Genomic DNA, 14262 nt, shown 5'->3' on the forward strand with positions numbered 1-14262 from the left:
TTTTACATTAGTTATCTTGTTTTTTTGTTGTCTATAGTCCCACCCTTCAGCTGACAGTGCCATAATGATACTTACTATCATTATCTCATGATGATAGTAAGTATCATTATCAAGACAAAACGGATGTAAGGAGGAAGGGCAGGCAAGCAGGTGTCTAGAAAAGCTGTTGTATATAGGATATAAAGACAGACTATTTCAGTTTAAGGTCTAATCTGTATTCCTCCATAAAAACAATACATGCAAATAAAACATAGAATAAAAAATAACATACATTACATATTGGCCCACAATCTAACTCATTAGTGGGTGAAATGTAAACCCTGAACAAAGTTATTTGGATTGTATTGTAAATCTCACCATGCATTGTTATATTAAATTCGTCACAGATGAACAGGTGAAGCAATATTGATTCGGTCAAAGCATTTACGTGTGCATTCAAAACATTGGATACTGTACTACCAATCTGTTGTTGAAAATGTATGATATAGTCCAACCATTATACCAGCATCTGAAAGTAAGATATCATACCAAACCGTTAAGGCATACTGGTGCAATCAAGACGTAGGATACTATACATCCTACTATTTGTACAACAACCATTCCATTGGAATTCTAATGTAACATAACACAATTTAACATAACCTCGTAAATAATCATACTATTTATTGGTGTGGAATAAAGATTCAACTTAAACTGAAATAGCCTATTTCTTCCTTATGGCATTATCATATAATACTAAATGGTGAGCACTCGTATTTACGTACAGAATAATCCGAAATGCTCTGATACCAGGTTGCACCCAACTGTGGCATGTCAAAGTTACACTTCATGCCATTTGGTTGCACAAAAGAGAAGTCGTTGCATCACTATATAGTTTCTCAACTCGACACATCATCAGTGATATATGGTGTGTTGTTTTCTGACTGTTTTCTTCCTAGATTCAGAAGAGAATGCTACTCTTTTTAGAGAATTTGAGAACTTGTGTGCGTGTGCTGTCACGTGAAAGGGGTTTCCTGTAGCATATCATGTGATTGGGGCGTTCGGGTTGGGCTTCAAACGTCATTACGTACACGCGCCGAGCGCTACAAATCTCCGGCTGAACTATGCAAAAAGTATCCAATGATTTTATTACTAACAACTTGATAAATGGAGAGCAGTAACATTCTCAGGTGAGTAATGTTCTGCAATTGAATATACCGAATTAATAGTAACCGAAGAGAATGATTTGTTAGATATGTTGTCTAAATGCATGTTGTCTAAACTGCTGTCAACAAAGTACTGTACAGTAGACAACCTGGTGATGTACACGTTGACAACCTGTTCACAATGGTCCTCATTCATAAGCTAATGTAACCTAAATTTGCCGTTGTATAAGTTATTGACAAATATTTTAGGCTATTTCATATTTAGCTATAACAACTTTATAACAAATACTTTCTTGACTTCATCGATTAGGCCTACATATATATTTTTTATGAGATTAATGTCGTTTAAACCATTATGTACAGGGTTAAAAAGAGTAACGCTAGGTCTAATTATATTTGAAGACAGTAGGACTATCAATAAAGATGGCATATGCACAGTAGTGGAAAAAGTACCAAGTTGTCATACTTGAGTAAAAGTATAGATACCTTAATAGAAAGGTAGTAAGTAAAAGTGAAAGTCAGCCAGTAAAATACTACTTGAGTAAAAGTCTAAAAGGTTTGAAATATACTTAAGTTTCAAAAGTACATGTCATTGCTCAAATATACTTAAGTATCAAAGTGAAAAGTAAAAGTATAAAATCACTTAAAATTCATTATATTAATCAAAGCAGATGGAACCATTTTCTTGTTTTTTAAATGTAGGATAGCCAGGGGAACACTCCGAGATTATTTACAAAAGATTCATTTGTGTGCCAGAGGCAGTAGGGGTGACCACGTGTTCGCTTGATAAGTGCATGAATTTGACAGTTTTCCTGTCCTGCTAAGCATTCAAAATGTAACGAGTACTATTGTTTGTCAGGGAAAATGTATGGAGTAAAAAGTACAATATTTTCTTTAGGAATGTAGTGAGGTAAAAGTAGTCAAACATAAATAGTAAAGTAAAGTACAGATACCATAAAAATGACTTAAGTAGTACTTTAAAGTATTTCTAGTTAAGTACTTTACACCACTGCATATGCATGACATGCACTTTTGCCTTGCTATAGCTATGTAGACTAGCTACTATAGGCAATACCACATATTACTTTCGCTCAGTCGGTCTGTTGCATTAATCCTATAGATCGGTGCTTTATGTATGCCCTATATGCACAGTGACAGTCATTACCGCCATCGCGCTCATGTTGATTTTGTCCACCCACATCAGACGCGATCAGGACATGCAGAATGAAGTATCAAAATAAACTCTGAACCAACTCTATTCATTTGCGGATAGGTCGAAAACTATTAAACATTTATTGCAATAGCTGGCTAGCTTGCTGTTGCTAGCTAATTTATCCTGGGACATAAACATTGAGTTGTTATTTTACCTGAAATGCACATGGTCCTCTACTCCGACAATTAATCCACAGATAAAAGGGTAACGTTAAACAGAGTTAGTTTCTTGTAATCTCTCCTCATTCAGGCTTCTTCATCTTCTTTGGACGTTATATGGCGGTTGGCAACCAACTGGAGTGTGGACCTCAGTTCATCTTTCAATCACCCACATGGGTATGTGCTCCTAAAAACCAATGAGGAGATGGGAGAGGCGGGACTTGCAGCGCGTCAAGCATCACAAGCAGAACCAATTTCTATTTTAGCAACTGGCAACGCGGACACTCGTTGATGTGCGCGAGCAGTGTGGGTGCAATGATTGCATAACATGTATGTGTAAATTTATCTTGCAACGCTCGCGCACGTGACGCAAGCGGTGTAGTCAGCATGTAACACGGAACCCAAACCGGCTGCACGCGTGCGCTATCGTGCGCTATCGTGTAGAAATGTATTTTGCCTCCCCACACCAAACACGATCACGGCACGCAGGTAAAAATATCAAAACAGACTGAACCAATTACATTAATTTGGGGATAGGTTGAAAAGCATTAAACATGTATGGCAATTTAGCTTGCACTTGCTAGCTAACGTTAATTTGTCCTATTTAGCTAGCTTGCTGTTGCTAGCTAATTTGTCCTGGGATATAAACATTGTTATTTGACCTGAAATGCACAAGGACCTCTACTCCGAATCCACACATAAAACGGCCAACCGAATCGTTTCTAGTCATCTCTCCTCCTTCCAGGCTTTTTCATTGTTTAATTTATATGGAGATCCATCTAAACTTTCATTGTATTACCACGACTACCGGCAAAACAGTTTGTCTTTCAATCACCCATGTGGGTATAACCAATGAGGAGATGCACGTGGGTACCGACTTCTATAAACCAATGAGGAGATGGGAGAGGTAGGACTTTCAGTGATCCGGGTCAGAAATAGGAATGACTTCTATTTTAGCCCTTGGCAACGCAGACGCTCATTGCCACCCGCGAGCACTGTGGGTGCAATAATTGAATAACATGGATTTCTACATTTATTTTGCGAATCTCGCGTGTCCGGTTTGGTCAGCATGTAAGGCTAAACTTTACGGCCTAAACGGTACACGCCCCAAATAGCCTACACGGCCATCACCAAATGCTTTTAGGAAGTGGCAGAAAGTTAACATCGAACCACGAAGGCTAAAAGGACAATGTCGGAGTTTAATTCAATAAGATAAAAGCTGCGAAATGGAGAGTTGAAAATAAGAGAAGGGAGGGCCAGAAAAGTAATGTTTGGAAAAGATTTAGATGAAGTAGTAAAAGAGGATGATAGCATGTTATGTGTGATGATTGTGAGGCACTATATGACCCCTCTACGGAAATATGAAACTCACCTGTTCTCCATTTTTCTATTTTAGGATCCCCACATGTGTAACCTGGTAATGGGGCCGAAAAATGTATGGAAGTGAATAGGGCATTTCCACGTCAAGATGTACGGGTAATTCCTGAGCTTTCTTAATATAGGGACAGACACTTCAAAACATTCTTCCTTTTGATTACATTTCAGTTTTTCCATGTATGAATCTGTTATTCATTGTGTTTCTATGGGCTAATAGCAGTAAAGCCAAATTCAATGTTTCATCAATATATAGTACAAATAAAGAAAAACCCTTGAATGAGTAGGTGTGTCCAAACCTTGACTGGTACTGTGTACATTCTCTCAACCAGCTTCACCTGGTATGCTTTTCCAACAGTCTTGAAGGAGTTCCCACATATGCTGAGCACTTGTTGGCTGTTTTTCCTTCACTCTGTGGTCCAACTCATCCCGTACCATCCCAAATGGGTTGAGGTCAGGTGATTGTGGAGGCCAGGTCATATGATGCAGCACTGCATCACTCTCTTTCCTGATCAAATAGCCCTTACACAGCCTTAGGCGTGTTGGGTCATTGTCCTGTTGAAAAACAAATGATTGTCCCACTCAGCGCAAACCAGATGGGATGGAGTATCGCTGCAGAATGCTGTGGTAGCCATGCTGGTTAAGTGTGCCTTGCATTCTAAATAAATCACTTACAGTGTCACCAGCGAAGCACCATCACACCTCATCCTCCAGGCTTCACGGTGGGATCCACACATGCAGAGATTCCCGTTCACCTACTCTGCGTCTCACATGCTTCACATGGAATGCTTTTCCAACAGTCTTGAAGGAGTTCCCACATATGCTGAGCACTTGTTGGCTGTTTTTCCTTCACTCTGTGGTCCAACTCATCCGAACTATCCCACATGGGTTGAGGTCAGGTGATTGTGGAGACACGGTCATATGATGCAGCACTGCATCACTCTCTTTCTTGATCAAATAGCCCTTACAGAGCCTTAGGTGTGTTGGGTCATTGTCCTGTTGAAAAACAAATTATTGTGCCACTCAGCGCAAATCAGATGGGATGGCGTATCGCTGCAGAATGATGTGGTAGCCATGCTGATAAAGTGTGCCTTGAATTCTAAGTAAATCACAGACAGTGTTACCAGCAAAGCACTCCCACACAATCACACCTCCTCCTCCATGCTTCACAGTGGGAACCACACATACGAAGATCAGCCATTCACCTACTTTGCGTCTCACAAAGGCACGGTGGTTGGACCAAAAAAATCACGCCATCACACCTCCTCCAGGCTTGACGGTGGGAACCACACATGCAGAGATCATCTGTTCACTTACTCTGCATCTCACAAAGAAACGTTGGTTGGAACCAAAAATCTCAAATTTGGACTCATCAGACCAAAGGACAGATATCCACCGGTCTAATGTCCATTGCTCATGTTTCTTGGCCCAAGCAAGTCTCTTCTTATTATTGGTTTCCTTAGTGTCCTTGCAGAACTTTGACCATGAAGGCCTGATTCATAGTCTCCTTTGAGGAGTTGATGTTGAGATGTGTCTGTTACCTGAACTCTATGAAGCATTTATTTGGGCTGAAATCTGAGGTGCAGTTAACTCGAATGAACTTATCCTCTGCAGCAGAGGTAACTCTGGGTCTTCCTTTCCTGTGACGGTCCTCATGAGAGCCAGTTTCGTCATTTTCCGGATTGACTGACCTTCATGTCTTAAAGTAATGATGGATTGTCACTTCTTTGGACTGTCGTTTCAGCTTATTTGAGCTGTTCTTGCCATAATATGGACTTGGGTCTTTTACCAAATAAGGCTATCTTCTGTATACCACCCTACCTTGTCCCAACACAACTGATTGGCTCAAACGCATTAAGAAGGAAAGAAATTCCACAAATTAACTTTTAACAAGGTACACCTGTTAATTGAAATGCATTCCAGGTGTTTACCTCATGGAGATGGTTGAGAGAATGCCAAGAGTGTGCAAAGCTGTCATCAAGGCAAATGGTAGCTACTGTGAAGAATCTCAAATATAAAATCTATTTTCATATGCTTAACACTTGTTTTGGTTACTAAATGATTCAATATGTGTTATTTAATAGATTTGAAGTCTTCACTATTATTCTACAATGTAGAAAATAGTAAAAATAAAGAAAAACCCTTGAATGCGTAGGTGTGTCCAAACTTTTGACTGATACTGTATATATATATTTTTTTATACCTGCAGGGGTTCTAAAATTCAAAATAAATAGCTAACGTATCATTGGTATGACCTTCTTAAAACAAATCCATATGTAAGCTTAGTAGTAGTTACCATACCTGCAAAATCACGTTGCTGTCACGCCTGGAGAATTTTGTATTGCATAAATGGTTTGAATGGTCCGCTGGCTCCCAATGGCAAGATTTTGAATGGATGTAACATTTCAAGAACCCTCCCCCACATGCCCGTTGGTGCTACGTGTTATGTTCGTCACTGTTTTTAGACCGGGAAGGACACATTTTGCAGAGTTGTTTTGCATTTTAGTTTTGCAACATTGCAGAAAATGGAAGAACCTGGAGGTAAAACGTAATTCTGTTTTGTCAGAAATGTACTCTATACACAAAATCGACATATTGTACATCACACAGGAGGCTGCTAAGGGGGAGGACGACTCATAATAATTGCCGGAACGCAGCAAATGGAATCAAACATATATTTTTTACCTTTATTTAACCAGGCAAGTCAGTTAAGAACAAATTCTTATTTTCAATGACAGCCTGGGAACAGTGGGTTAACTGCCTGTTCAGGAGCAGAACGACAGATTTGTACCTTGTCAGCTCAGGGGTTTGAACTCACAACCTTGCAGTTACTAGTACAACGCTCTAACCACTAGGCTACGCTGAAGACATGTATTTGATACCATTCCACCTAGTCTTTACCACAAACCTGTTCTCCCCAATTAAGGTGCCACCAACCTCCTGTGGTACATCAACATATTTTGATTGGGTTTTAATCTGCGATTTCCTGGCCATCCTCACCAGACTGTAAAAATAATCGTCATACACTGTTGCACCTACTACACTAATCTTGTGAGCGCTATTGGAGCTCTGCCAAAGTAAGGCATTTGATGGGTTTGACGTGGAGTGAGGCGTCGCTGATTTACACATGGTCTCCACCCCAGCTATTTTTATGAACTTCCCTAGACTTACCTGTATTAGAGATGCCTGGTTCTCAACGAAACCCAGCCCAGATCTTTAGACTCTAGGCGGGGGGATACAGGTGCTGATAAGAGGCTCAGACTGGTCTCTGCCTGGGGCCTCCAAATCACAAAGTCCACCCCTGTCGACAGTCACAAGACAGGGACTTCAAATAGGCCCCAACAACAACTGCTTCCTGGCGCCGATGAAGTGGATGTGGATTAAGTGAGCCCCCCACACCTCTCTGATTCAGAGGGGTTGGGATAAATGCGGAAGACACATTTCAGTTGAATAACAGGTCAAGGGAACTGTAGCCAACTGTTCAGATGGGTTAAATGGAAACTGAAATGTGCACACTGACTGTAGGTCTATAACCTCCCACAGAGCCTTAATATTAACTCCTGAAGGATGAAGCATTTCTTGCAGTAAAATGATGCACTAGATGTGGGATAAATCTGAACTTGGGAACAAGGGTGGAGAAATATAATTTCTTTCAGCATCTTGAGAGAATATGAATGTGCAGTTAGAGGTCACCTCTACAGACGCTATCTTTATCAGCATCATTAAACCTGATAGTGAATTTCAACCACATTAAATATGCATCCAAGCCGAACTGAAATCTTATCAGAAATGTGTTGGGTCATTTTCACAGCTTTCTATTTCCTTACAAACTGATGTCATTTGGATATTTTGCACAGAATATATATATATATAAAAAAGCGATAAACATCTCTCCCCTCGAAAGAAGCAGAGATGACAGAGAAACGTTACCCATGTCAACTAGATTGAAGCATTCATTATATCGATTTATGACATTCTGTTAGCAAGGGTAAGCAAGGGTTAATTTAGTCTCCTAGGGCAACATATAATGACAAAAGAGAAGCTGCATGTATCTAATTATAGATAAATTGGCTAACAAACAGCCCACTAAAATGTTGAAAATTATAAGCAGGAACATATCTAAATCAGGCACTAAAAAAATCCTGCACCCCCTGTCAAACAATCGTTCCGCTGTAACCTACATTCTCATTTTCTATATTTCGGTGAGGACCTCAGATTTTCACTTAAACTCAGTCAGGAGGTTGTGGATGGGTTATTAGCATTTGCATTTGCAACAAACAGCTGACCCGAGCACCACTAGTATGTCTTTCTGGCTCCTCGTTGCTATTTCATCTCCAGGAAGTGGAACTCAGTCAATCATTTTCCAAATTGTTATGGCAAACACTCCAGCACCCAACCATTGCCTTTGACACAAAAAGGCACACACCAGAGAGATTTTAGGTTGTGAAAGACAAATTATAACTTATGTTATAACGTTCCTGTTACTGTGCAATGTAATGCAACTAAACCTACATCATTAACACTCAAAGTATAGTAGGGTAGCAATGAATACTTAGAATACTTGTTACACTGTATTGTACTTACAGAGTTATTACACAAGTAACTTGTTCCATTTTCTGGATATGACATGTCAAGAGTATATTGAGAACACTGGTAAGTAAATGAGTTGTCAATAACCCTGTGACGCCAAACATCTTGGCCCTTTCTGTTTTCTCTGTAGTTATTGATCGTTGGAGTCAGTTGATTATAACTGTCAAGCTTGTCAACGACTGATTAGGTAGCCTAGAAGTTGCCGGCCGATAGCCTAGCGTTTAGAGCAGGGTTCCCCAACTGAATCATATTGTCAGGTAGCCTAGCGGTGGGCGGCCGATAGCCTAGCGGTTAGAGCAGGGTTCCCCAACTGAATCATATTGTCAGGTAGCCTAGCAGTGGGCGGCCGATAGCCTAGCGTTTAGAGCAGGGTTCCCCAACTGAATCATATTGTCAGGTAGCCTAGCGGTGGGCGGCCGATAGCCTAGCGGTCAGAGCAGGGTTCCCCAACTGAATCATATTGTCAGGTAGCCTAGCGGTGAGCGGCCGCTAGCGTAGCGGTCAGAGCAGGGTTCCCCAACTGAATCATATTGTCAGGTAGCCTAGTGGTGGGCGGCCAATAGCCTACCGGTTATAGCAGGGTTCCCCAACTGAATCATATTGTCAGGTAGCCTAGCGGTGGACGGCCAATAGCCTAGTGGTTATAGCAGGGTTCCCCAACTGAATCATATTGTCACGTAGCCTAGCGGTGGGCGGCCAATAGCCTAGCGGTTAGAGCAGGGTTCCCCAATCGGCGGGCTGATTGTTTTTCCATATGTAAGATTAGTACCGCCGCTCCCAACGACTGACTTTTTCAACTGTCTTTCTTTCTGTGTAAAGTGAAGGGGGGCCTGCTATGATGGCTCAAGAGTACTGCTGTGCCTCAGCAGATGAAGGAGCAGAGAGCGGCCCACACGTCCCATTCGTGCTGGAGAGAAGGGAGAAGGAGGAGGAAAACTGGAGGACAGCCGTTTCTCACCAACTGAAAAAGCAGTGCACATGCAGCTCAGAGCGAGCCAAAGCCCAAGTTCTAGGGTTCGTCCCCATCCTAAAATGGCTGCCACGCTACCAGCTCAAAGACTGGATCCTGGGTGATGTCATGTCAGGGTTGATAGTGGGCGTCCTGCTGGTGCCCCAGTCCATTGCCTATTCTCTGCTGGCAGGCCAGGACCCTATCTATGGTCTCTATACCTCCTTCTTCTCCAGCATCATCTACACCCTGCTGGGCACCTCACGCCACATATCTGTGGGCATATTCGGGGTGCTGTGCCTGCTGGTGGGCCAGGTGGTGGACAGGGAGTTGGCACTGGCAGGGTACATCACAGAGAGTATCAGGAACAACACTACCCTGGGACTGGGCATGGGGAACAGCACCGGAGGGCCGGTCTGTGATAGGAGCTGCTATGCCATCATGGTGGGGACCACAGTCACATTTACAGCAGGGGTCTACCAGGTAAATGTGTGTAGAGAGGGAATGGTGTAATATCTCGTGTTGAAAATCAATGACAAACATAATTAATTCATGTTATAACAGGTTGATTGTCATTGGCCCTGACAAGTATGACTTTTACTGTTTTTATAGAGCCGTTACTCCCTCTCAGTTTTTCTAGAGCTGTTACTCCCACTCAGATTTTCTAGAGCCGTTACTCCCTCTCAGTTTTTCTTGAGCCGTTACTCCCTCTCAGTTTTTCTAGAGCCGTTACTCCCTCTCAGTTTTTCTAGAGCCGTTACTCCCTCTCAGTTTTTCTAGAGCTGTTACTCACACTCAGATTTTCTAGAGCCGTTACGCCCTCTCTGTTTTTCTAGAGCTGTTACTCCCTCTCTGTTTTTCTAGAGCCGTTACTCTCTCTCTGTTTTTCTAGAGCCGTTACTCCCTCTCTGTTTTCACTCTGTGGTTTTAGGTGTTGATGGGCCTCCTGCAGGTGGGCTTTGTATCCGTGTATCTGTCAGACTCCCTCCTGAGCGGCTTCGCCACGGGGGCCTCTCTCACCATCCTGACCTCCCAGGTCAAGTACCTCCTGGGACTGGAGCTGCCCCGCGCCCAGGGCTGGGGTTCCCTCGTCAAGACCTGGGTCAGCCTTTTACAGAACCTGGGCCAGACCAACCTCTGTGACCTGGTCACTAGCATGGTGTGTCTGGCGGTGCTGGTCCCCACCAAAGAACTCAACGACCGCTTCAAGGCCAAGCTCAAAGCCCCCATCCCCTTCGAGCTGTTTGTTGTCATCGCTGCCACTCTGGCCTCCCACTTCGGCCACTTCGAGGAGGAGTACGGCTCGAAAGTGGCCGGCGCCATCCCCACGGGCTTCCTGCCCCCCCAGCTCCCGTCCTGGTCTCTGATCCCCAACGTGGCGGTAGATGCCTTCTCCATAGCCATTGTGGGCTTTGCCATCACCGTCTCCCTGTCTGAGATGTTTGCCAAGAAGCATGGCTACGTGGTGGATCCCAACCAGGAGATGTACGCCATAGGCTTCTGTAACATCCTGCCCTCCTTCTTTCGCTGTTTCACCACCAGCGCTGCCCTGACCAAGACCCTGGTGAAGGAGTCTACAGGTTGTCAGACTCAGATGTCTGGCCTGGTCACAGCCCTAGTGCTGCTGCTGGTGCTACTGGTCATTTCCCCCCTTTTCTACTCTCTGCAGAGGTAAGATCATGCTATTCTCTGTGTTCTCTTAGCTTTACTATATATGTTCATCTCATGAGATCTAAACCTCCACTACACATAGTTTGCTCGTATTGAAAATGTTTGCCAGAAAATAATGTTCCACCTGATTTGATGATGACTCTATTGACTTGCTGTGTTTCCATGTCTTCTCCAGGTGTGTGCTAGCAGTGATCATCTTGGTGAATCTCCGGGGAGCATTGCTTAAGTTCACAGATGTCCCGCGGATGTGGCGTGTGAACCGCTTGGACACCGCCATCTGGCTGGTGACCATGGCAACCTCAGCGTTGATAAACACCGAGCTAGGCCTGCTGGTGGGGGTTATGGTCTCAGCCTTCTGTGTGTTGGGCCGCACCCAGAGAGCCCAGGCCTTGGAGCTGGGCCGGGCTGGCCATCGGGAGCTTTATCAGGACCTGGCCTCCTACAAGGGCCTGCAGTCTCAGCCTGGAGTAGCCATCTTCCGCTACGAGGCACCCATCTACTACGCCAACCAGAGCCTGTTCAAGAAGGCCCTGTACCGCTGCCTGGGCCTGGATCCCGTCAAGGAGAAGGCCCGGCGTAGGAAGCTGGAGAAACATAGGAGAAAGCAAGAAGAAGTAGCCATGACGACAGGAGGGGAGGGCGGGACTAAGGGTAAAGAGAAAGAGTTGACCACCAAAGTCTTCCTACCAAATCAAGTCAACTTCCACTCTGTGGTGATAGACTGCAGCCCGGTGCTGTTCCTGGACACAGCAGGGGTCAATGCGTTGAAGGAGGTGTATAAGGATTATAAGGAGAATGGGGTACAGGTGTTCCTGGCCCAGTGTAATACCTCAGTACTGGAGTCACTGAACAGAGGTGGTTACTACCCAGAGAAGGGTATGGGAGAAAAGGAAAGAGTGTTTTTCACCATCAGCGATGCCGTCCTCTATGCACAGAGCCTCTCATCTCAGAATGGTGACTGTGACACGTCCTGTTAACAAGAGCTTTAAAGATTGTACAGTGCCTTCGGAACGTATTCAGACCCCTTAACTTTAATCACATTTTGTTACATTACAGCCTTATTCTAAAATGGATTACATGAATACAAATCCTCAACAATCTACACACAATACACCATAATGACAAAGCAAAAACAGTTTTTTAGAAATTCTAGCAAATGTATTAAAATGATTAAACAGATATATTCAGACCCTTTGCTATGAGACTCGAAATTAAACTCAGGTGCATCCTGCTTCCATTGATTGATCCATTGTTTTGGAAAGGCGCACACCTGTCTATATAAGGTCCCACAGTTGACAGTGTATGTCAGAGCAAAAACCAAGCCAAGAGGTCAAGGAATTGTCCGTAGAGCTCCGATACAGGATTGTGTTGAGGCACAGAGCTGGTGAAGGGTACCAAAACATTTCTGTATTAAATGTCCCCAAGAAGACAGTGGCCTCCATTCTTAAATGGAAGAAGTTTAGAACCACCAAAACTCTTCCTAGAGCTGGCCAAACTGAGCAATTGGGGGAGAAGGGCCTTGGTCAGGGAGGTGATCAAGAACCTGATGGTCACTCTGACAGAGCTCTAGAGTTCCTCTGTGGAGATGGGAGAAACTTCCAGAAGGACAACCATCTCGGCAGCCCTCCACCAATCAGGCCTTTATGGTAGAGTGGCCAGACGGAAGCCAGTCCTCAGGAAAATGGCACATGACAGCCCGCTTGGAGTTTGCCAAAAGGCACCTAAAAATATTATCTGGTATGATGAAACCATGATTGAACACTGGCCTGAATGCCAAGTTTCACATCTGGAGGAAACCTGGCACCATCCCTAAGGTGAAGCATGGTGGTGGTAGCATCATGCTGTGGGGATGTTTCTCAGCGGCAGGGTCTGGGAGACTAGTCAGGATCGAAGGACAAGAAGGATTGAACTATGTACAGAGATATCCTTGATAAAAACCTGCTCCAGAGCATTCAGGACCTCAGACTGGGGCAAAGGTTCATCTTCCAACAATACATCGACCCTAACCACACAGCCAAGACAATGCAGGAATGGAGTCTCTGAATGTCCTTGAGTTGCCCAGGCTGTGCCCGGACTTGAACCCGATCTAACATCTCTGGAGAGACTTGAAAATAGCTGTGCAGCAACTCTCCCAATACAACCTGACAGAGCTTGAGAGGACCTGCAGAGAAGAATCCTTGTTAAATTGCCTGGTTAAATAAAGGTTAAAAAACATTTTTATATAGGTGTGCCAAGCTTGTAGCGTCATACCCAAAAAGACTGCTGTAATCGCTGCTTCAACAAAGTACTGAGTAAAGGGTCTGAATACTTAGGTAAATGTGATTTTTAATGTTTTATTTGTCATACATTTGCAAACATTTAAAAAAATTTTTTGGGGAGTCATTATGGGTGTTGCTTGATGTGGGGGAAAAATATATATAATTCATTTTAGAATGAGGCCGTAACGTAAGAAAATGTATCCACAAAGCTGTGCATATTGCACGATTAGAATTCTTTGATCTGAAAGTTGAATGTCATGTTTACAGTATAGCTACAGTGGGGAGAACAATTATTTGATACACTGCCGATTTTGCAGGTTTTCCTACTTACAAAGCATGTAGAGGTCTGTATTTTTTATCATAGGTACACTTCAACTGTGAGAGACGGAATCTAAAACAAACATCCAAAAAATCACATTGTATGATTTTTAAGTAATTAATTTGCATTTTATTGCATGACATAAGTATTTGATACATCAGAAAAGCAGAACTTAATATTTGGTACAGAAACCTTTGTTTGCAATTACAAAGATCTTACGTTTCCTGTAGTTCTTGACCAGGTTTGCACACACTGCAGCAGGGATTTTGGCCCACTCCTCCATACAGACCTTTTCCAGATCCTTCAGGTTTCGGGGCTGTCGCTGGGCAATACGGACTTTCAGCTCCCTCCAAAGATTTTCTATTGGGTTCAGGTCTGGAGACTGGCTAGGCCACTCCAGGACCTTGAGATGCTTCTTACGGAGCCACTACTTAGTTGCTCTGGCTGTGTGTTTTGGGTCGTTGTCATGCTGGAAGACTCAGCCAAGACTCATCTTCAATGCTCTTACTGAGGGAAGGAGGTTGTTGGTCAAGATCTCGCGATACATGGCCCCATCCATCTTCCCCTCAATATGGTGCAGTCGTC

General features: G+C 43.5%; 1 protein-coding gene across 5 annotated transcripts; it reads left to right on the top strand.

The window, feature by feature from the left end:
• Positions 1-1033: 1033 nt before the first annotated feature.
• slc26a2 (solute carrier family 26 member 2) lies at positions 1034-12216 on the top strand. 5 transcript variants are annotated; one of them, XM_046324088.1, is made up of 6 exons: positions 1070-1169; positions 2608-2693; positions 3913-3992; positions 9300-9912; positions 10361-11100; positions 11276-12216. In XM_046324088.1, exons 3-6 carry the CDS (start codon positions 3985-3987, stop codon positions 12075-12077), a joined length of 2163 nt encoding a protein of 720 aa, XP_046180044.1. In that variant the 5' UTR covers positions 1070-1169; positions 2608-2693; positions 3913-3984; the 3' UTR covers positions 12078-12216. The 5 variants fall into 5 exon arrangements, with proteins under 5 accessions (XP_046180045.1, XP_046180047.1, XP_046180042.1 ...); XM_046324090.1 differs by having other exon boundaries at positions 3913-3986; XM_046324089.1 differs by lacking the exon at positions 2608-2693 and having other exon boundaries at positions 1034-1169.
• The last annotated feature ends 2046 nt before the right edge of the window (positions 12217-14262 follow it).

The sequence above is a fragment of the Oncorhynchus gorbuscha genome, linkage group LG23, assembly GCF_021184085.1.
Source record: "Oncorhynchus gorbuscha isolate QuinsamMale2020 ecotype Even-year linkage group LG23, OgorEven_v1.0, whole genome shotgun sequence".
Taxonomy (NCBI): domain Eukaryota; kingdom Metazoa; phylum Chordata; class Actinopteri; order Salmoniformes; family Salmonidae; genus Oncorhynchus; species Oncorhynchus gorbuscha.

What these genes read in the sequence shown, in the direction of transcription:
- slc26a2 (XM_046324086.1), top strand. Translation starts at nt 1,147, where the DNA reads ATGGAGAGCAGTAACATTCTCAG. An exon ending in TTACAGCAGGGGTCTACCAG is followed by an intron (nt 9,913 to 10,360) that starts GTAAATGTGTGT and finishes CTGTGGTTTTAG; the next exon opens with GTGTTGATGGGCCTCCTGCA. An exon ending in CTTTTCTACTCTCTGCAGAG is followed by an intron (nt 11,101 to 11,275) that starts GTAAGATCATGC and finishes TGTCTTCTCCAG; the next exon opens with GTGTGTGCTAGCAGTGATCA.